The following is a 19,201-nucleotide window of genomic DNA, read 5'->3' as shown; positions in this document are numbered from 1 at the left end:
AACACCCCTCTCAAGGCCTCAATATCTTCACAATTCGTTGAAAAGTTGGCCAATTGAGAATCCCATGTACTCTTTTCCAAGCTACAATGTCTCCATAAATCGTGCATATTACTTTGCATTCACTTGCGGCTCGAAGCATCAGATTGAGTGACCATATGGTCTTATAGGTGTACTTTAGAAGAGATGATAAATAGATGCAACTTATAGTCACCAAAATGATAATCTAAGAAGGTAAAATATTCCTCTAATTGCCAATTGTCTTATTCCCTAAAGTTCTTTAAAACAACAATAAAATATAGTGTTCAAAAAGATAAAAGTTATTTAAAACAATTTTTTTTTTTTGGTAACAATTTAAAACAATATTCAATGCCACATTTTTTGTGAAATGGTAAGATTTTTACCTTAATTGAAAAAAAAAAAAAAAATCACCAACCATGGTTACAATAAGATTCCCCTTTGCTGAATTTTGTAAAACAAATAATGGTAACTGGATTTTGAATTTTTTTTTTTTTTTAAACCCTCTAATCTCCCCATATTGCAGGAAGTTCGAAAGTGTCCTTAAGTGTCCCTAAGTGTCCCATCCAACTACCAATAAAGGTGGTGGGTGAAGAGATTCTTCCATGATAATCTGACTTCTTTGCATACCATAAAAAATTTGGAACTCAGATTTTGCAAATAGTTTGGCCCCACGGTTATCTACTCACATGCCAAATTTTAGCTCATCCAGTCATCCACCTTGTCAAGTAGCAAAATAAAGTTCTAAAATACCCTAGGATTACGGGAGAAGGCAAAAAAATATTAAAAATATAATATAAGCGTAAGCCTATATGCCCTAACATGCATATATACATGAGAAATATTTGATTGAATTTGACCATAAAATTTGACTCATGGGTAATTCATACCATGTCCTCACGGCAAGGGTTGAAATAGCCATGTCATCATTTATCCATGTGGCACAGTCATGGTGGACAATGTTAATTAGCATCTCAACACGAGACTGTAAATTTTTTCTCTTTTAAAAAGCTCAATTCTTTTGTGAAACTATTTTTAAAGCAAGGACCATTCAAAAAACATGGGAAAACTTGTAGAAGGTTAGTCTTTTGGTTGAGATAAAGCCACCAAATTTGTAATATGATCCAGCCAAGTAATTAGCTATACATTAAATTGTTAAAATTGACCATGGGTGGACAACACATCTCTGCAAGCTTATTTCCTTCTCTTAATTATAAGCTTGGGGTAATGGCCCTTGCACAAAGAACTTGAATTCTGAATCATTACTGGAGAAAAGTCCAGTACCAACTTAATTCCTCCAGTGTTGGGCTATCCAAGCTTCCATCCACCACCACATCCTGAAAATCTTGTCAACATCCTGCAATCCTGTTGACATACTATATACCCATTCAACAAGCAACCCAACAGTAGATGAAAAATTATTTTAGAATTAAGGGTTTATGAACATCCCTCTCAACAGCCTCTCTGTCAGCACTCATCAATCACTAGAAGATGTGAGTTCAATCATAATCCTTAGGCAGGACAACCAACCTAAACAACTGCAGAATTTTCAATGGAGTATCATGGTCTACAAAAACTACAGGGTCTATCATTATGCATTATTGGAAATCAATAATGGGGATCCTTCTGTACTTCAATGATGCCCCTTAGCCACAGCCTTCATTTGTGACTTTGCCTTAGCCTGAGAGAAAGAAAATATATTGGTAAATAATGGGCAATTATCTATCCTACAGTAGTACAATATTGATTAATAAAAATGAATTAAATAATAAAGACGAGAGATTAAGCAAATACCAAAACCAGAAAAACATGAATAAAGAAGGTTCTCTAATATCAGATATCAACTAGAAAACAGGTTCAGCATCTCAAGCTGTTTTGGAGGTCAATTAAACTTTGATTACCAGGGTAGATAAAGAAATAATATCTGCCTAGCATGATACACCCAAAAAGCAGCCACAGCCTGATAAATGATATCATATGAAAGCCCATCTTGTGAATCTCCCAGTTAACAAACTAAATCACTGGGAACTGAAAAATAAGAAGCTTTGCGTCGTTCTATTGAAGGTTAAACAGGAATGAATGTCACAGTTAACGCATGACATGCGAGAATGCTCTACTGAAATTGCAAATTGAAAGAAAGAAATTGTATTATGAGCAACATCATCCCAAATGGATGACCACTGCCTCACGGAAACCATTTGACAGATATTAAGAGTATCTGCAAAGCTGTCAGCTTCCCCGTTTATTATTTCCATATGTAGCTAACTGGCCCAGAAGGATTAAATCCTATCTATACACAGGTCATAACATCACAGCCTTCTGTAAAAAATTGCTTCTTCCTTTTCCGATGCCAGAGATCTAATTCCTCTAATCATTCGTACCAAAGAGCACATCTTAAATGACAAAGCAAACAGATTTCATCAGCATAAGGTTTTCAGTAGAAACAGACGGAGGTTTTCTGAATCGACTATTTTGAGCACAAAGGTGAGAAAGGGCTTACTGAACATTATTATACAGCACCCAAAAATGGCACAAATTTGCAGTAAAAGGTAGATCTTTCCCCCAATTTTACAAGGGATCCAACAATCAAGAAAGAAAACAAGGCAAGTAAACAGGATAGGTACAGAGACTCAATGGAGGATGTTCTCACAAATGGAGTTGTCCCCGTGACATAGAAAAGCAAATTAAATCCAAGATCTGGGGAGGATTCCCTTTATAATCAATGACTCTAGTCTTTCTTCCATCGCCTACAAGTCATTGAACAGGGAATTCCAACAAGGATGCATCCTAAGTCCTAACTGTGTTTACGTCCACTAGTAAACAAGTTTGGCTAATATCTGTTCCTGAGCGAGGGCTATTTCACAAAAACACATTACTTAGACTATTAGGCACTACCAACCTAATTACCAACAAAAAAGTAATGTATGTGCAGAGTATGTATCAGCTGCCACTTCCGTCCCAAGTAGCAGTCGAAGCATTACGACAATAATATGATATAAGATCAAAAACCATACATATATGCAGTGATAATATATAAGGAAGATAAATATTTTTCATCAAATCAAATCCACCATGAACCCTCTAACATAAAATCATTCCCTACATTTCCAATAATTATCCGATGAATCGGAATTTCAGTGATCGAAATCAAGGTCCTCAAAGAGATTCAGGATATAACATTAGATTAGATAACGAATGGGTTAAACAGATCCACTTTGAAAAGATTGAGCAAGGAACGATGGAAGAACCTTGAGATACTTCAGTTTGACGCTTCCGTAGACAAGACCGAAAGTGAAGGCCGAAGCACGAGCCACCTGCAACAAAAACAATAAGACAGAGAAAGAGAAGAAATTTGACAAATCCAACCGCAGCGAAACAGACTTCCCACCAGAGGGATGGGGGAGGGGGGAGAGATGAAAGTGAAGGAATACCAGAGCGAGAGTGCTGGTGCCAGAGTAAGGCCCTGGAGGCGGCGCCATGGGAGCTTTGAGAGCTAGAGAGAAAGAGAGAGAGAGAGAAGCCAAAAAACCCTCGGAGACCTCAGACCTCAGACCTCAGACCTTCAGACCTAAGGAAAAAGGTAATTGAGATTGAAGTGAGACTAATTTCACCAATTTAACTAAGTGAAATACCAAAATGCCTCCACGTATTTGCCTAAAATGACGCTTGTACCATTGCCAAGTAGAAATACTTTTTTTGTCATCAGGGGCATGATCAAGTAAACTATCGTTCACGCTCCTCAGACCTCGAATGAGGGTTTTTTTTTCTCCATTTCTCTTCTTTGTGCTGACATCTGAGCATCCATGGCTACTGATCTGCTTGTTTTCTTAATACTTACAGTCTCAAAGCGATTCAATTAGATGGCCTTCGAGTTTGTCCAGATATTTCTACCTTTGATTCTCCCATTTGTTCCGTTCGTAAGACGCTTGTTGGATGGCTCTCCTCTCGGCTGACCTGGGATCAGGGGTTGATTGTTGGTCTTCATATTTCAGTGGCAAGTCACAATAAAAACTTGGAATCGGATAAGGGATCGGCTCTTTTCGAATCAAAAGTCTTGCTATCCTACTACAGTATAAGAGGTAATTTTTATTGATTTTCTGCTATTTGATTGAGTAAAAAAGAAAAAGAAAAAAAAATTGATGAGAAAAATGAAGTTCTACATACATTCAAGGCCAATTCAAAAAAAAGTTTTGAGAATTGGGCATAATCAGAATCAGTAAGATTTTAATGTATTTTTATTTTATAAACTGATTCAGTTTAATTTTTGGAAATAGTTGATAAGGTTTACATGTTTTCTTATGCTTTTTTCATTCAAACAAAATTCTTCTTGCTAATTAATGGGTTAATATTCTTCTAGGTTGATCTGCTCATGGGTTCTGTCCGACCATTTCATCCTTTAATGGTGTTTTTACATGCTTCTTCTCCCTGTAGGTTCCTCAATTTATTTGTCATGAAATTCAACTTGAATCCGTTTCTTATTAAGGTGGTTAGGTATCTTTCTGTTTATCTCAGTTTGGCTGAGAACAAATCTGCAATGTTTGTAGTTGAATTGTACTTATTTTGTCAAAGTCTGATCCAAGTATTTATTCCTATCATTGTGGATGATAAAAGTCTGATCTGATTATAATTTTTGCAGACTTGCAATTGTAATTATGCTCTTCTGCATTTAAAATTTTCCAGGAAGATGATCTCCTCAAGCACCTTAATAAGCATGGCAACAATGGATGGTAGGATCTCTCTATTGTGTTCCAAGTAAGAGTCATTTTATGACTGGAATTCAAGCCATATTGCTACTTCCAATGCATTTGGTAATAGCATTCTCATTGCAGAAATTCATGATCTTGTGATTTTAAGTGCTTCATTTCTTAGATTTAGTTGCACTATAACATTGAGTTAAAATATCTCCCCTATTAAGGTCCTGTCCTCTGCACAGCAAGTCGCAATACTAGCCTAATCGCCCGATTGGAAGATCAGCTAAGGAAGTTGTTCTCTCTTGAAAAATATATACTGATTAATGCAACGAGAAGGCAGGAATGGTTCTTTTCTTATTCAATAAATGACTACAAAAAAAGAGGCTTTTTTCGCTTTCCGCTATATGACTTGCTAACATAATAAAGAAGACACTAAATAGGCCACTGAACTGGTTATCTTTTTCTTTTTCCCTTTACTGCTGAAACAAAGTAGCAGCTTTCATACATTCATTATATTCCAACTCCAATAAAAAAAGACGAGACCTGTGCTACAATAGAATTCAGCAGTCCCCATAATCCCATATCATAAGCCATCAGTTGGGAAGCTTGCTCAATGCTGTTCCCAAAGAAGAGGCAAAAGGAGAAAAAGAAAAGGGGGAGGAGGAGGAGGGGGAGGGGATTCACTACCACTAATGTGGCTGGCTCAAGCCATAAGGTGACAAGAGCATACTATCTCCTCCAACACCTTCATTTCAACACATCCAACTCCTAATGTACTGGATATGAACAATTGACCTGATCGGATGAAGGCAAACCATAGGAGAGGATTTGACTTCCACCATATATCTGAAGGCTTCCAGGTGTTCGTACAAGAATCAGGCAGAGCCATTCCATGCATAGCCAGCATTTGATATAGGATCCTTTGTCCCCTCAACTAAAGTGTTGCTGATAATCTGCATCCCCTCTTCACTCATCTGCTGAACTTCAGATGGCGATAGAATTCTGATGCAGCGAACACAAGTCACAAATTCCCTGCACATATTAGAATTGTTATATAATATGAATTGTTCTATTGGCTAGGGTTATGGCAGACCAAAACTGAAAGCAAGAATACATGTATGCCCATTGTTATTTTATCTTCAAGCTGCTTCCCCATTTCAGCAGCTGTCTATAAACAAATGTACCTATACATTATAGAAGAAAGAGATTCTGACTTACTCCCATGGATCATCGCCTACTAGAAGAACATCATTCTCATAGTCAACATAAACAAGTTTCCACCCTGAACCTCTTGGATCATCAAGCAGCCCCTCCAGTCCAAACATACATGCAATCGCATTACGTAGTTCCTCATAATTATTAAACCTTGTAACATCAATAGACCTCCCAACAGAACCTAGTTTCTGGACCTGTAAAATCAAAATTGATTCAAATGCCAAAGGGCATCAATGAAAATTAACTTTTTGGAGAAGAAATCAGAATTCATTAAACAGGTAACCGTGCTGCACAGGTGGCAGACACGCATGGCAAATTTTTTTTTGGTAAATCATACATGGCAATTGATCCCAACAATATTGGAGAACACTACATACAACAATTATCATATTATCCTTAACCTTCAAGTACATTATAATCCTCCACTAAACAAAGGGGAAGAAAATATGATGAAAATACTATTGCGAAGACTGAAAAGCCATCCTGCGATGCTAATGGAAGTTGTTACAAGAATGGTACCTTTTGTTAAAAAATTATTGGACAGAGTTTACCTCAAGTCATAGTGAAGGATGAATTTCTTCACCGATGGCCATCATTGGCGTTGGATGGGTGCCAGTTAACAGGGGAAGGTATTTTCGACCTTGAACAAACTTTTTTAGGGGGGAGTAATAATGACCTTACATGAGTTGGTTTTTCATGGTGAAGTAAAACTTTATAAAAATTCATTTATTCATACTTTTATCAGCATACCAATTTTGTTTTTTGTTTTTTTTTTTTTTTTGGGTGAAATCAGCATACCAAATCATGATGAATGTTATTCCCCACCAAATGGGTCATGCTTTGTCTCCTCTAAGTTCATCAAACACTATCTAAGCATTCTGTATGATTGACACAGTTTTGGCACAAGTCTTAATCAAGCCCCAACATGGTGAAACCTGACTAAATATTCCCCTTGAAGTACTCACACCCAATGAATGTCCTCCAGAGATGGTTTGAATTTGTACCTTTGTATATGTTCGCAGGGGTTGAGATACTTGTTGCCATGAGCCTTTCTGCAAGAGATTACTCTCGTCAAAATCCACATTGCTTGAAGATGTTCCTCCTGAGTTGTCTGGGAACTCTTGGAAAGAGAAGCCTTGAGAGTCTGCCAAGCTTGCTGAGGTTATCTGAGACTGAACATCTTGGCTTGTAGCTAAGTTACCAAGCAAGCAGTCAGAAGGATTCTGGAAAGCAGCATCACTCAAGGTACCAAACCCCTCCAAGACTGTGCTGGTCACACAAGAAGGATCAACCATAGTGCTTTCACCATTGCTTACATCCAAATGAAGACCACTGTATATTTCACTCTGGTTGTTACTTTCTTCAGAAGGATATCTTAATCCACACGAATTGGATACACTATGAAGGGCGGTTAAATCTTGTTGCTGACATGGAGTGAGTTGAACTTCTTGAGGTAGAAACCTTAGGTAATTCAATTGAGGGTTCCACATCTCTCGACTCAATGGAGCCAAGCTTGGGTTAACTACTTCTGGGTAGACTAATGAAGTATCTTGCTTATCAAACCCTGTTAAGGGTCCTGATTTCGGATTCCCATCAAGTGACTGAAAATTACAAGATTGCAACATCCAATCATCAGCATCCAAGTACTGAGCTGAGAGGTTACTAGGGTAGGGAAGTAAGCCACTCTGATTGTCTGCATCCAACTGCAGCGCATTGATTTGAAGTGGGATGCCAGTATTTGGCCCCTGCTGCTGACCAAAGCATAGACCTGTGTGCAACTGCAAACTCCCCTGATTCGAGAATAATGGTCCATTTACAACATTTGGAGGATTCATGAAGCCCCCACTCATTTTGTCTTCACAGCAGTTCCCCAATGAAGACAATTGGCTCAGCTGGTCTGTTGCAACCATAGGTTCTGTTTCCAGTTTCTCAAAATGTGTTTGGGTTTGCAATTGCTTTTCAAATTTATTTACAGGTTGCTCATTTTTACTTATATATGCTTGTATTGCCGAATTTGCATCTATGGTGGATTGCAGATCGGGGCATTGCTGACGAGGATTCTGATTTTGCACCATAGTGCTGTCTGAATGAAGTTGAGGTTTCTGTTGGACTGAAGTCTGTTTCAGCAATTCTACCCCAGGTACTGGAGTTGCTTTAGTCACCCTAGCTGTCAAGGAAGAGGACAAGGAGCCAACTGGACTAATGCTTTGGGATCTGAGAAGCATCTTCATCAGCTGTTCTGAACCCGTCGTGGAACATGGATTATCAGTTACATTTTCCGGTACCCGTGCAAATGATTTTTTCATGAGATTTCCCCATTCCATCTCTGCCCCTGATGCCACCGAAACTCAGCTATCTTAGAATCCCATCAGCACCCAAACAGAATATAATGATGGACTTACCCACATATCCAGGATGTAAAGGTCGTTTGAGGCCAGAAGTCAGCGATGGAAAAATGAAAAGACTTTCAGGGGTCTCTATCTCCCACAGACTAACCCTGTTCTGCATTTCTCCACATCCAGTTTCATCCCATTCGACCTGAACATAGGACAAGAATGCACCAGTCAAGCAACCAATACAACCCAAGATGTTTTTTCCGATTTACTGATCTCAAACCTGAACTTCAATTGAATAGAATAGAACTAGCCTTAATTACCTGAAGATTTCTCCATTTTGAACCAGGCCACCCCAAGGGGTCCAAGTCACTGATACCCACAACTGTGCCCATGTATCTGAGTAAGGGAGAGAAAATGTTAAATTCACGTAACAATGGATAAAAAGAAATAGGTATGCAGCCAGCATCAAAGAATTAAAATCTCAACATTGACCGGAAACAAGAGACGGCACCACCCTCAGAACCGTATTAACATTTCTATATGAAGGCAATTGGCAGCTGTTTTATGATTTGATACGAGCCCATTTGGAAAAAAACTAACAATCAATAGAAATCTTCTAAAATTGGTGGCTAAGAAGTTTACCTGCGCTTACCCGAATCTTCTGTCTCAAACATCATTCCAAATCTCCTACCAACTGAAACCTGGCTACCATATACAGCTTTTTGGTACTTGACCAAAGGAATCACAAACTCTGAAGGGCATGCCCTATGCAAAACATGAAAAAAAAAATATGATCCAAGAATACAAGGAGCATAAATGTTTTCTTTTGATAAGGATCTCAGATCTATCATAAGGTATATACAGAAAGAAGAAACATCGGGCATACCTTGGGTTGTAGAAAACAGTGAAGGGGCTTCGATTAGCAGCAGCATGGGCTGCAGCTGCAAGGACCCCAATGTGCATGCTATCAGCTGAAATTACTGATGACGGCATTGCACTTTGCTGATGGTTTGCACGCCTCACACCCAGCAATAACTGTGACTTCTCATCCCTTTTTCAACAAGAAGTATGCTTTTATCATTACATCCTCAAAATATATCCATGTCAAAATAGTGAGGCTTACTGACATGAAAAATCACAAACAAACTGTGCATCAAGTTCCAAATATAGAACATTCACTGAAAGGACAATTTTTTCATTTTCCAAATCTAAGTCATGGATGCAGATTAAGGATTGCAATGCTATATGTCAATACTAAGTGAACAGTTTTACGATCTTCATTTTCTCTCATAGTCCTCCACCCCACAACCCCCCCCCCCAAAAAAAAAACTCATGTATCACATATGGGTAGGCCAAGAAATATGTTGATTGACCTACCAAGGGGTAGCTGAGTTGGCAAGAATCAACACCACTCAATTAAGAGGTCATGAGTTCAACCCTCCCCGGGGCTTACCAATCCCAAAAAAAGTGTCCTGAATTTACATAAAGCTTAGTCAGTTGAGTTCGCTTCAAGTCCCAAGATTCTCTTGAATGTCTCAATTCCTGTATTCTTGTCAGTCCAAGAATCTTGTTTTAGCTTTCCGCTTTACAGCACCTAAATATAAGTTAGGACAGCCATGAAAGGGGGTTGGAAAACAAGAAATTCCAATCTTCCACTCTAGAAATACCTCGGCCACCATGCATATCACAGTAATTTTCACTATATACTATAAATTATATCATAACTACCACTCATAATGTGCATTGCTTTTTTAAATAAGAATTTTTTTATTTTTTGTAGTCAAAGATTATCTACTTGAAATATACCTTCTAACAACTCCTTGTCAATACCTATCTTTTCATATTCCAAAAACCATTAGTAATTCATAATAAATTTCACAAGTAATGATATTCAATATTTCATACTTTTGAACTAAAAATAAATAAATATTTATAGATTGCAAATTTATTACTCATTATTCTGCTTATTTTGTTTCTAAGATTCATAGGCTAATTTAGGAGCAAATTTTCTATACAATTTCTTCTCTAATACAAGGGTTAAATGCAAGAATAAATAATAAATAAAAAATAACACTCGGTGACATGCATAGAGACAACAAACACAACTGTGCGGTGCAAGAAATCGTTTCTAAATGCTAAACATGGCCTAGTGAAACAAGCCATCACAGTTGGTTTGTGCATTTTGGTTCTTTTGAAACTAGAAACATAAAAATTCAACTGCAAAAGCTATAAACGATGACTAGCAACCCATGAAATCAAGTGCTCAGAATACACACCAAAGCATCAAAAGGTGTTGCAATAAAAGTTCCGACTTCAAAGCCGGGATCCATCTATCCCATAGAATACAGAAACTAGACACTGGTTTTTTTCGCAGAAACCATCCAACAACTTACCTTATAAATAGAACAGCATCACCTGCTCTAAGCCTTTTAGCACCCACAAACAAACTCCAACCAGTTGTAAGAAGATGTCGCTTCGGCTTCCCTACATTATTAAAAGGAAAAATAACAGAAGCAGAAAGCGTCAAAAGGTTGAATAAAAAAATGACCACAAATTTGGAACGTGAATTGACGGGTAAACAGTTCTGGCGTAGTGACGGAAGACAAAGGAAGCTATGCACTTTGCCTTCTGAAGCACGGTTAACATCTTACACAAATAAGCAGCACCAGAATTACTATAAATGAATACCCCCAAATATCCTTACCACGATATATGTGACGAAATGTCCATGTATTATCATGCAAATCTCGAACTACAAGCTCCTGAATTGGAGGTTGCACGGAATAGTCCTGCAATAGGTAAAAATAAGACGATAATTAGTTTGATCCAACTCAAGCTCAACAGATTTATAACAATTTCTTATCATAATAGTAAAACCCTCACCAATGGCGGGAAGAGCTTTTCTGCTGCTCTACGGGGAACTGAGAAGCCACCATGTGTGCTTGTATCACTGGCAGTCAGAGTCTTGCAGAAGAATTCAGTTGGATGCTTACTTGGCTTTATTCCGAAATCAGGAAAAGGGAAAATATCTTTTTCCTGATAAAATAGAGTAGCATTCAAAAATTCAACCATTTATATGCCCTCACATTTGAGGAGCATTTTCATGATTCATTGAGATGTAAACAATAAAAAATGCAGCTTCTCAGAAAAGAAAATTTTCCATTCTAATTCAAAAGTGAGTTGACTTACAGAGTCCAATGGCTGAAGACTCAATTGTGCATATATCTCATCAGTGTCTTTGTCTGCCTAGAAATCAGACAATTTAAAGCAGGGCCATAATCAGATATCTTCAGAAACATATGATAAGGCCAATAAATGAAAACAAAAAATAAATAAAGTTCAGTAAAAGAAAAGGGGGAACATGTGGCATAAACATACATGTAGCGTGACATCTTGAATTTGGCACAACAACTGGGATTGAAGATTTGGGTAGTTTGGGATATGTGAGCTAACCGTTCTTTGAGTTGATACTGCCACCTGTTGAGGAAAAAAAAATGAAAAACTCAAGTTAATGGGACGAAGAAAGATGAAACCAGGATGTTATCAAATATTATTAATGAATTAAATGTATTTTGAAAACTTAAAAGTGCAAAGAACAGTGTACACAAGATAACATATTTCATGAACAGAAGACAAGATAATATATTGTCTTCAACTGCACCCACCACCCCTTATGTTTTACTGGCTTATGTTTTACTGTACCCAGTGGGATTATGAAATTAGACAATCCTACTTCAACTTTTACAACAACGAAATGCTTGTTTGTCATTTTCTAGATACATCCAAGTGTTAAAAAGATTGAGAATAAGATATTAATTGCAAAGAAAAGCATATTATATAGAGACAAAGGCACCCCCACAGACTGAAATTTCAGGCTTTTCAAGTCAAGCACGTGACATCCTTGTTGAACACTGGCATGTATGTTCTTGTCATTGTCAAGTAGATTCTGACCAATGGTCCAACAGAATTCTTCCACTTGTTGTCAATGCAGAAAACAGCTCCCTAATATAGGGAGAAAGGGAGTAAGGAACTCAATTCCTTAGTTGAACATTTCCTCAATGACTCAATTACTGTTTATCCATATGCATACCCCGTATAAGAAGACATCCTCTTTCCAAATTAGATCTACATATCAATTCAATGATAAAGGTTTGAGATAAATATCCTAAAACAGACCATATTGAGTCTGACTAATTCTTCTTCTTGAATCTCTTCAATGGGGAATAACCTCCAAGTATGTTTTTCTAGTCTTGTTCCAAGCATAGTCATCTCCACCTATCATTTTCTCCAATCACTTCTTTCGATCCTCTGTTCAACTTCATATGGGCCATCTTTGATCCTCTTCTTTGTTTACTCTTCAATAGAAACAGCAATGCGCCCCCTATCATCTGTTGTTTCCAGTCTTTCCATCATTTAATATCCATTAACAGACCATCTAATTGAAGGCATTAAACAGATGGATCTACTTGTTGAAAAACTCAAGCTGATCTTCTAAATGAGCTCTGTTAAGAGTGTTTGTCTCTAGCAAGAGCCTGTTTTTTCTTCCAGCAACATCATTCTGTCGAGTATAAGAGCAACCTTTGATGTAACATACCATGGGCAGAGCAAAAGTCATATATTTCACATTAGGTATATTATAAGGCATTATTTGTTTGAAAAACTTTAATTGGCACACCAAACTTAGTCTTAATTTTAGAATAAAACTGTTTAAAAGTAGATAAAAAATCAGAACGATCCTTTAACTAATATAACCACATCATATGAGAGTGATCGTCAACAAAGATAACAAAATAAACAAAACCTAACTGACTCTTGACTCTTGCTTATATTGCAATAGAGTTAATGTGGTTGAAGTCTCTCCTACAAGAATTAGGGTTCTTAGTTCCTAACCCAATAAAGATGTATTGTGACAATCAAGCCACAATTTATATTTCTAGAAATCCAGTTTTTCATCAGGACCAAGCATGTTGAGGTTGATTGTTATTTTGTGAGAAATGCCACATGATCATCTCCTACATATCTTACTGAAATCTTCAAGATGAAAGTATATTAAGATAAGCCTGATTAGCATCAGTCAAATTTGAGTAAAATCAGTTAGGGATAGTCTCAGTGTACTCAGCCGTCAACCAGCAGATGAGAATCCAACATCCATTCCATGTACTTGAGTACCGCTTACAATAGTTCACTCTAGATTACCAACCAGTTAAGAGAGAGAGAGAGAGAGTTTTACACTTGCTATAAGCTATTCAAGCAGAGGAAGATGGTAAAAGTAGAAGCAAACCTGTTCGCTGTGTCCTTGGGGAAAGTAGTAAACGAGGCTGCCGACCTGCGGCAAGGAAACAAGTGGTCCAGCACAAGCGTGCCAAAGCTCAGAGTTTATGTTCTTCCGAACCCCTTAAACCAACCAAATGTGAACCTTTCATCAATAATTTAAGAAAACCAAAACAGAGAAAAGGATAGAAAATATTTCTTCTTTTCGGACGAAAAACAGACACTTCATTTCATTTCAAAAGGTTGCAAAGACAGCGACCAAAGAAAACTAACCAGACTGATCTTGAAACTCCTTCAACATCTTCATCTCTTGAAGCAGAGTCGTTGGTCCATTAACCAACCCAACTGTTTTGATCTTCTCATTTACAGACACCATTCTTAAAATCCTCTAGCTTTTGCGAAATTAGAATAACAGATGAGAAAACATCTTCGACTTACCCATCCCCAGCCAAAACTCCAGTTGCAGAAACCTTATTCTCACTACAACCAAAGACCTAACGAAGACGACTTAAAATTTGACCTTCCCTCCAAAAAACCACAGGACAAATGATAATCACGTCACAAAATCTCATCTTCTTCACTATTTTACAAACCCGGGCCACAGATTCTCATTTTACCCCAAGGAAAGGCAGAAAACTTCCAAACCGACAAAAGTGAATCACCAAAAGCTAAAAATCCAAAACCGAGGAACAAAACCTGAAAAGTTACTGAAATTTTTCCTTTCCAGAATCCAGAGTCCCCACCAGAAGAAGAAAAGCAAGTTTTAATCAAAGCACGCCGACCGAAGCATGAGTGGTCGGACTATGGAGTGCCAGTGCCTGTGCCTGTGCCTCTTCTTCTCCTTTTCATCTTTTCCACAATTGCAGGCTCTCCAGAGAGGAAAGAAACCGACCTTTCAATGAAAGAATTATTGAGTTTATCTATCTATCGATTCCTTCGAAATCGAATCCTTCCAATGAGAGACAGATTCGTCCTTCTTCTGTTTTCAAAACCTTAGCATTTTAATTTCTCTTGTTCAACACGGGAACGAATGCCATTGGCTATGCACACTCTCTTAACCTACACACTCTTTCTGTTTACGGTGAATACGCTTCCAGCTTTAGACTCCTCGAGAAAGAAAGAAAGAAAGAAAGAAAGAGGAGAAAGACACAGAAGACGCAGAAAACACGAAACCAGTACTGGAACTTGAGAACCTCTCAGCTCAGGTAAGTGGTAAAGCTCTCTGTGTATGAGAGAGAAGGAGGGAATGTCAAGGGAGCGCACATTAGCACGTGTTTTACTAGGCTCTGCTCCGATCTTCTTTCTGTTCACTCAAACTCAGTAATGGCAGCTCTTTCTCTCTCATCCCTCTCTTTCTCTCTCCTCTTTTTTTCGTTCGCTCGCTTTTGCGTATGAAATTTGACCGTTCGTCACGCCTACTGATGACGACAAAAAATGGGAGATGCATGCTTAACACTTAAAAATGATACGTGTCGGACGCCGGAAACTCTGAGCCATTGACGACATTTGGATATTGGTAGAATAAATCGAGTAAAAGTTTGGTCCGATAATCCGAACCTACCCTTACCAGCATTAAATCCAAATAGGTTTGAATCAAGTTTTCGATACTGAGCGCGGGTTAAAGTTGAAAAATCCCAATTTTGGGTCAGGATTGGATCGGATTAGGATTGAGGCTCAACTCAATACAAACTCACTCAACTTGAAATGTAACTTCAAATTTTAATATTAGAATTTAGGGCTTCTATGATATTTTATTTTTTTTATTATTTTTTAATACATAAAATTTGAATGAAAAAAAAAAGTCAATCAAGATTAATCCAACCATTGTAAAAGTTAGAATCAACCCAATCCAACCTAGCCCAAGTGCCCAACTCAACCCGATCCAACCTTGACAAGATCAATTAGGGCTGGATTGGGTTGGTATGAACCAGACAAGGTTGGGCATGAACATAAATCTGATAGGGTTGAGCTTGAACATGGGTTGAATTTGAGGAATTAGGGTTGGGTTAGGGTTTTGAGAAACCCGGCATTGTTTCACCGTAATATCCACTTTCGTATCGTTATTGATTGATCCGATTTGATTTACGGTTCGATTCGGTTCAAAACGATGGTTTAGTGCTGGTATCATACAAGTTTGACCCTGATTTATTAATTTACTGTTTACCCCTAGATCGTACCGCTTCATCTATATAGTATTAGCACGATATCGGGATTGATAGCCAGTATCGAACAACCCGACACTAATACCTCAAACCATGGTTCGGGATACAATAATGTAAAATTTGAAACCGATTCATTTCGTGGTTGATGGATGAATTAAGGAAAAATTACATCATTACCCACTTTTGGGTTTTCCTTTACAAAATTACCCACAAATAGTTTTGATTAACAAAAATACCCAAAATTGGATTTGGATTTACAAAAGTACTCACCCAAAATTTCAATTAACAAAAATACCCAATATCAGGTTTAGGTTTACAAACCTACCCAAAATAGTGAGTCTTCATCTTTCACATATAATCATGTATTTTTTTATTACTGAAACTTTATGTGGGTAGTTTTGTAAAACCAAACTCAATTTTGGGTATTTCTGTTAACTTAAACTTTAAGTGGGTAATTTTGTAGAGGAAAACTTAATTTTGAGTATTTTTGTAAACTGAAACTTTTGGTGGATAATTTTGTAAAGAAAAACCCATAAGTGGGTAATCAAGTAATTTTCCCATTAATTAATTGCAATGGAGATGTGGGATGCATCGGGATGTGATTAAAACAATGAAAACCGTGCGATTAAAATACTTTTTTTATTTTTCTACGATGTAGGTTAAGTCATGGAATCAGGGATACCAACTCCCGATGTGTTGGGAATCAAAACTCAACTCAAAGTCACCTATTTATCTCTAAATTGGGAGTGGAGTATTAATTAACTTTATCTTCCAGCTTAATATCCACGTGGCACACATTCAGGTAAACTTTGCAAATGGTGTGGATATGTTGACCAGAGAGTCTACAATTAACTATTGTCTTTTTTTTTTTTTTTTTGTTAAATATAATTAACGATTGTCGTGAAAGCGATGGGTGGGTTGGGTCCTACTCTGCTTCCCATTGGTGCCTTATTTTCTTTCTTTTTAGAAGTGGTAATAGTGGATCACTTCGGAGTGGGTCCCATGATCCTTAAAACAGTGACTGTGGCATCTCGCACTTTTAATATTTTAATCCCCTTCTTTTATTTATTCTATGATGCATATTGCGTAATGGTATTACTTACCAAAATAAAATTAAAGAATATATTATTATTATTATTATTACTAATTTGTGAAGAAGAATTTATTAAAAATTATATCATCATCATCATATCATGTCTCTCTCCTTTCATTTCTACCCCCATTGAAGGAGAGAGATAGATCCAAAGGGTGTTGGAGTAGGACATATTCTTGGACAAAAAACTCATTAGAAAAATTATGGCAGAAGGATTAGAAGGTACCATGAAAGGCAAATTGGTCATATGTCAGCATAAGGCAATGGGAATGTGTACAAAAGCATCAACAAGGATGCGATATATACCATTCATGAGGGATAGGGTTACCATTTCGTCCCCTCTATCTAAGAGCAAGGCTATGCTACCTTTCAGGTTCCTTATCCCCAAAAAATATATATCATATTTATGTGTCTATGTGTCCTAATCACATTAAGTTGGGAAAATACTAAATTTATTATTAAGTTATCAATTGAAATTGTTAATATCATCATTTATGCAATATATATATATATATATCGTCACAGCAACTCTCATGGAAAAAGATCAAAATCTTGAAATAATAGTTTAGTAATAAGTAGTGAAACTAAGAAGGCATAAAAAAACAGAGGGGGTTTAAAAAATTAAGAAAATCTAATCTTCTTTCAACTGCACTTTGTCTTATTCTTTGGAGGTGTCAAAAGGTAGACCCAAATCTAACTAAAGGTTTAAAGGGCCAACTTCAATTTGGGGTATTATAGTTCCAGTTGAGAATCAAACCACCAAATTGATCGAAATTGAACCATAACCGATTTAAAACTGATAAAAACTTGATACCAACTCAAAAAACACATGTTCTTTTATACATATTTATGTATATATACATGATAAATTGAATCTAATCAAACCACACCCAATACCAAACCATAGCAACCCAATAAGAGAAATCCAAAAGAAACCAAATCCAAACCAAACCTTCCCTTGTTGGCTTGGTTTTGAATTCAAAACCACTTTTGTTGGTCAACCCCTATATCTTGGTACTCTACCCTCCAATTAAAAAAAGGAAGGTAATTAAAAAAAGAGAGGTAGTTTTCACCAGAAGCAATTGAAAGCAATAAGTGTTTTAAGTCTTGTCAACAACGCTTTTATGTGATGAATTGTTCGCACCAATTTTACATTTTGTCTATGTGGATTCAAGAGAAAGTGGGCTAAATATTTAGGAGGGTGAAAAATTTTAAATATTTGTATCATGTCTAAGTAAAGAAGCATGACATATAATCTTATATGTTTGGAATAAATTTTATTTTAAGAAATTTGTAAACAACTTTATTTATTCTCAAAAATTAAACTGGACAAGAGACCGCTCTTGATCGTGTAAACCTGCACAAGGGTCAATGAAAACACTATGCATAAGGACGTCAAACATTAATGAGACTTTTGATTCCACGTAAGTGGAGCAATAGTTTTGCAACTGAATACGGATGGATTTTTTCTTAAAATTATTTAATACAGTATTTAAAGAAGGGAAAAATTATTTTTCAAAAAACTCAAAAGAAAGATGTGACGTAATCACTATTCAGCCGTTTTGTCTGGCTTTTTCTCTGCACAAGAGCCAAGTCGGTGGTTTGATTGACACGACGCTCAAAGCTTTTTGCATTCTGTTGTCCAGAGAGAGAGAGGTGGGGAAAGCAATCAAATGATTATGATGATTAAGGTTGTAATTATTTGCATATATATCAACCAAAAACCTCTCTAAAGTCTAAATCTAATTTAGGAGAGAGAGAGAGAGAGAGAGAGATGATTCGTCTTATCCGCCGCGATGGCCTCTGTGAAATATACGGAGGTTTGAATGACGGATAGAGGCATGGGGACAAGCACGCAGGAGTATTCAGTGTTGGGATGTAGGAGACATGGATCAAAGCTTCTCTTTTGTTTCCAGCGATGGTAGATAGACTCGTCTCTCTCCACTTATAATAAATTTTTGAGAAAATTACCCACAAAAAACTTTGATTAACAAAAATACTCAAAATTAAGTTTAAGTTTACAAAACTACTTATATAAAATTTCAATTAACAAAAATACCCAAAATCAAGTTTGGATTTACAAAACTACCCAAAATAGTGATTCTTCATCTTCCACATATAAGCATGTATTTTTTTATTACTAAAACTTTGAGTGGGTAGTTTTGTAAATCCAAACTCAATTTTGGGTATTTTTGTTAACTTAAACTTTAAGTGGGTAATTTTGTAAATGAAAACCTAATTTTGAGTAATTTTGTTAACTGGAACTTTTGATGGATAATTTTATAAAGAGAAACCCAAAAGTGGGTAATCATTTAATTTTTTTCATGAAAAACTGAACAGTCCTTGATCGCGCCCTCTATGTCTAGACATGCGACCAGTGCCATATTATTGCCTTCTTTTTATTATCTAAAATGGGAA

The 19,201-nt window shown here is 36.8% G+C and overlaps 2 protein-coding genes and 1 long non-coding RNA gene across 4 annotated transcripts; 1 reads left to right on the top strand and 2 right to left on the bottom strand.

The window, feature by feature from the left end:
- Positions 1–1,422: 1,422 nt before the first annotated feature.
- Positions 1,423–18,556, bottom strand: LOC122073585. 2 transcript variants are annotated; one of them, XM_042638181.1, is made up of 4 exons: positions 18,539–18,556; positions 3,447–3,533; positions 3,264–3,329; positions 1,423–1,696 (listed from the first exon to the last, which is right to left on the bottom strand). In XM_042638181.1, exons 2-4 carry the CDS (start codon positions 3,492–3,494, stop codon positions 1,649–1,651), a joined length of 162 nt encoding a protein of 53 aa, XP_042494115.1. In that variant the 5' UTR covers positions 3,495–3,533; positions 18,539–18,556; the 3' UTR covers positions 1,423–1,648. The 2 variants fall into 2 exon arrangements, with proteins under 2 accessions (XP_042494115.1, XP_042494114.1); XM_042638180.1 differs by lacking the exon at positions 18,539–18,556 and having other exon boundaries at positions 3,447–3,610.
- LOC122073586 lies at positions 3,750–7,075 on the top strand. Its single transcript, XR_006138833.1, has 3 exons — positions 3,750–4,094; positions 4,696–4,767; positions 6,944–7,075. It is a non-coding gene; the product is annotated as an uncharacterized LOC122073586 (long non-coding RNA).
- Positions 5,146–14,849, bottom strand: LOC122073584 (auxin response factor 5). Its single transcript, XM_042638179.1, has 14 exons — positions 13,802–14,849; positions 13,539–13,651; positions 11,636–11,734; positions 11,447–11,503; positions 11,141–11,293; positions 10,962–11,046; positions 10,651–10,741; positions 9,144–9,308; positions 8,900–9,022; positions 8,578–8,653; positions 8,324–8,459; positions 6,926–8,253; positions 5,925–6,115; positions 5,146–5,738 (listed from the first exon to the last, which is right to left on the bottom strand). The coding sequence occupies exons 1-14, from the start codon at positions 13,902–13,904 to the stop codon at positions 5,582–5,584; spliced, it is 2,877 nt and encodes a 958-aa protein (XP_042494113.1). The 5' UTR covers positions 13,905–14,849; the 3' UTR covers positions 5,146–5,581.
- Positions 18,557–19,201: the final 645 nt, after the last annotated feature.

The sequence above is a fragment of the Macadamia integrifolia genome, chromosome 3 (assembly GCF_013358625.1).
Source record: "Macadamia integrifolia cultivar HAES 741 chromosome 3, SCU_Mint_v3, whole genome shotgun sequence".
Lineage (NCBI taxonomy): Eukaryota > Viridiplantae > Streptophyta > Magnoliopsida > Proteales > Proteaceae > Macadamia > Macadamia integrifolia.
This window is presented reverse-complemented; position numbering and strand designations above follow the sequence as displayed.

Coding starts and splice junctions, on each gene's coding strand:
- LOC122073585 (XM_042638181.1), bottom strand. CDS start 3,494: ATGGCGCCGCCTCCAGGGCCTTACTCTGGCACCAGCACTCTCGCTCTG. Junction 3,330..3,446: donor GCACCAGCACTCTCGCTCTG/GTATTCCTTCAC, acceptor TTTTTGTTGCAG/GTGGCTCGTGCTTCGGCCTT. Junction 1,697..3,263: donor TCAAACTGAAGTATCTCAAG/GTTCTTCCATCG, acceptor TCTTTCTCTCAG/GCTAAGGCAAAGTCACAAAT.
- LOC122073584 (XM_042638179.1), bottom strand. CDS start 13,904: ATGGTGTCTGTAAATGAGAAGATCAAAACAGTTGGGTTGGTTAATGGA. Junction 13,652..13,801: donor GGAGTTTCAAGATCAGTCTG/GTTAGTTTTCTT, acceptor GGTTGGTTTAAG/GGGTTCGGAAGAACATAAAC. Junction 11,047..11,140: donor AAAAGCTCTTCCCGCCATTG/GTGAGGGTTTTA, acceptor TACCTATTGCAG/GACTATTCCGTGCAACCTCC.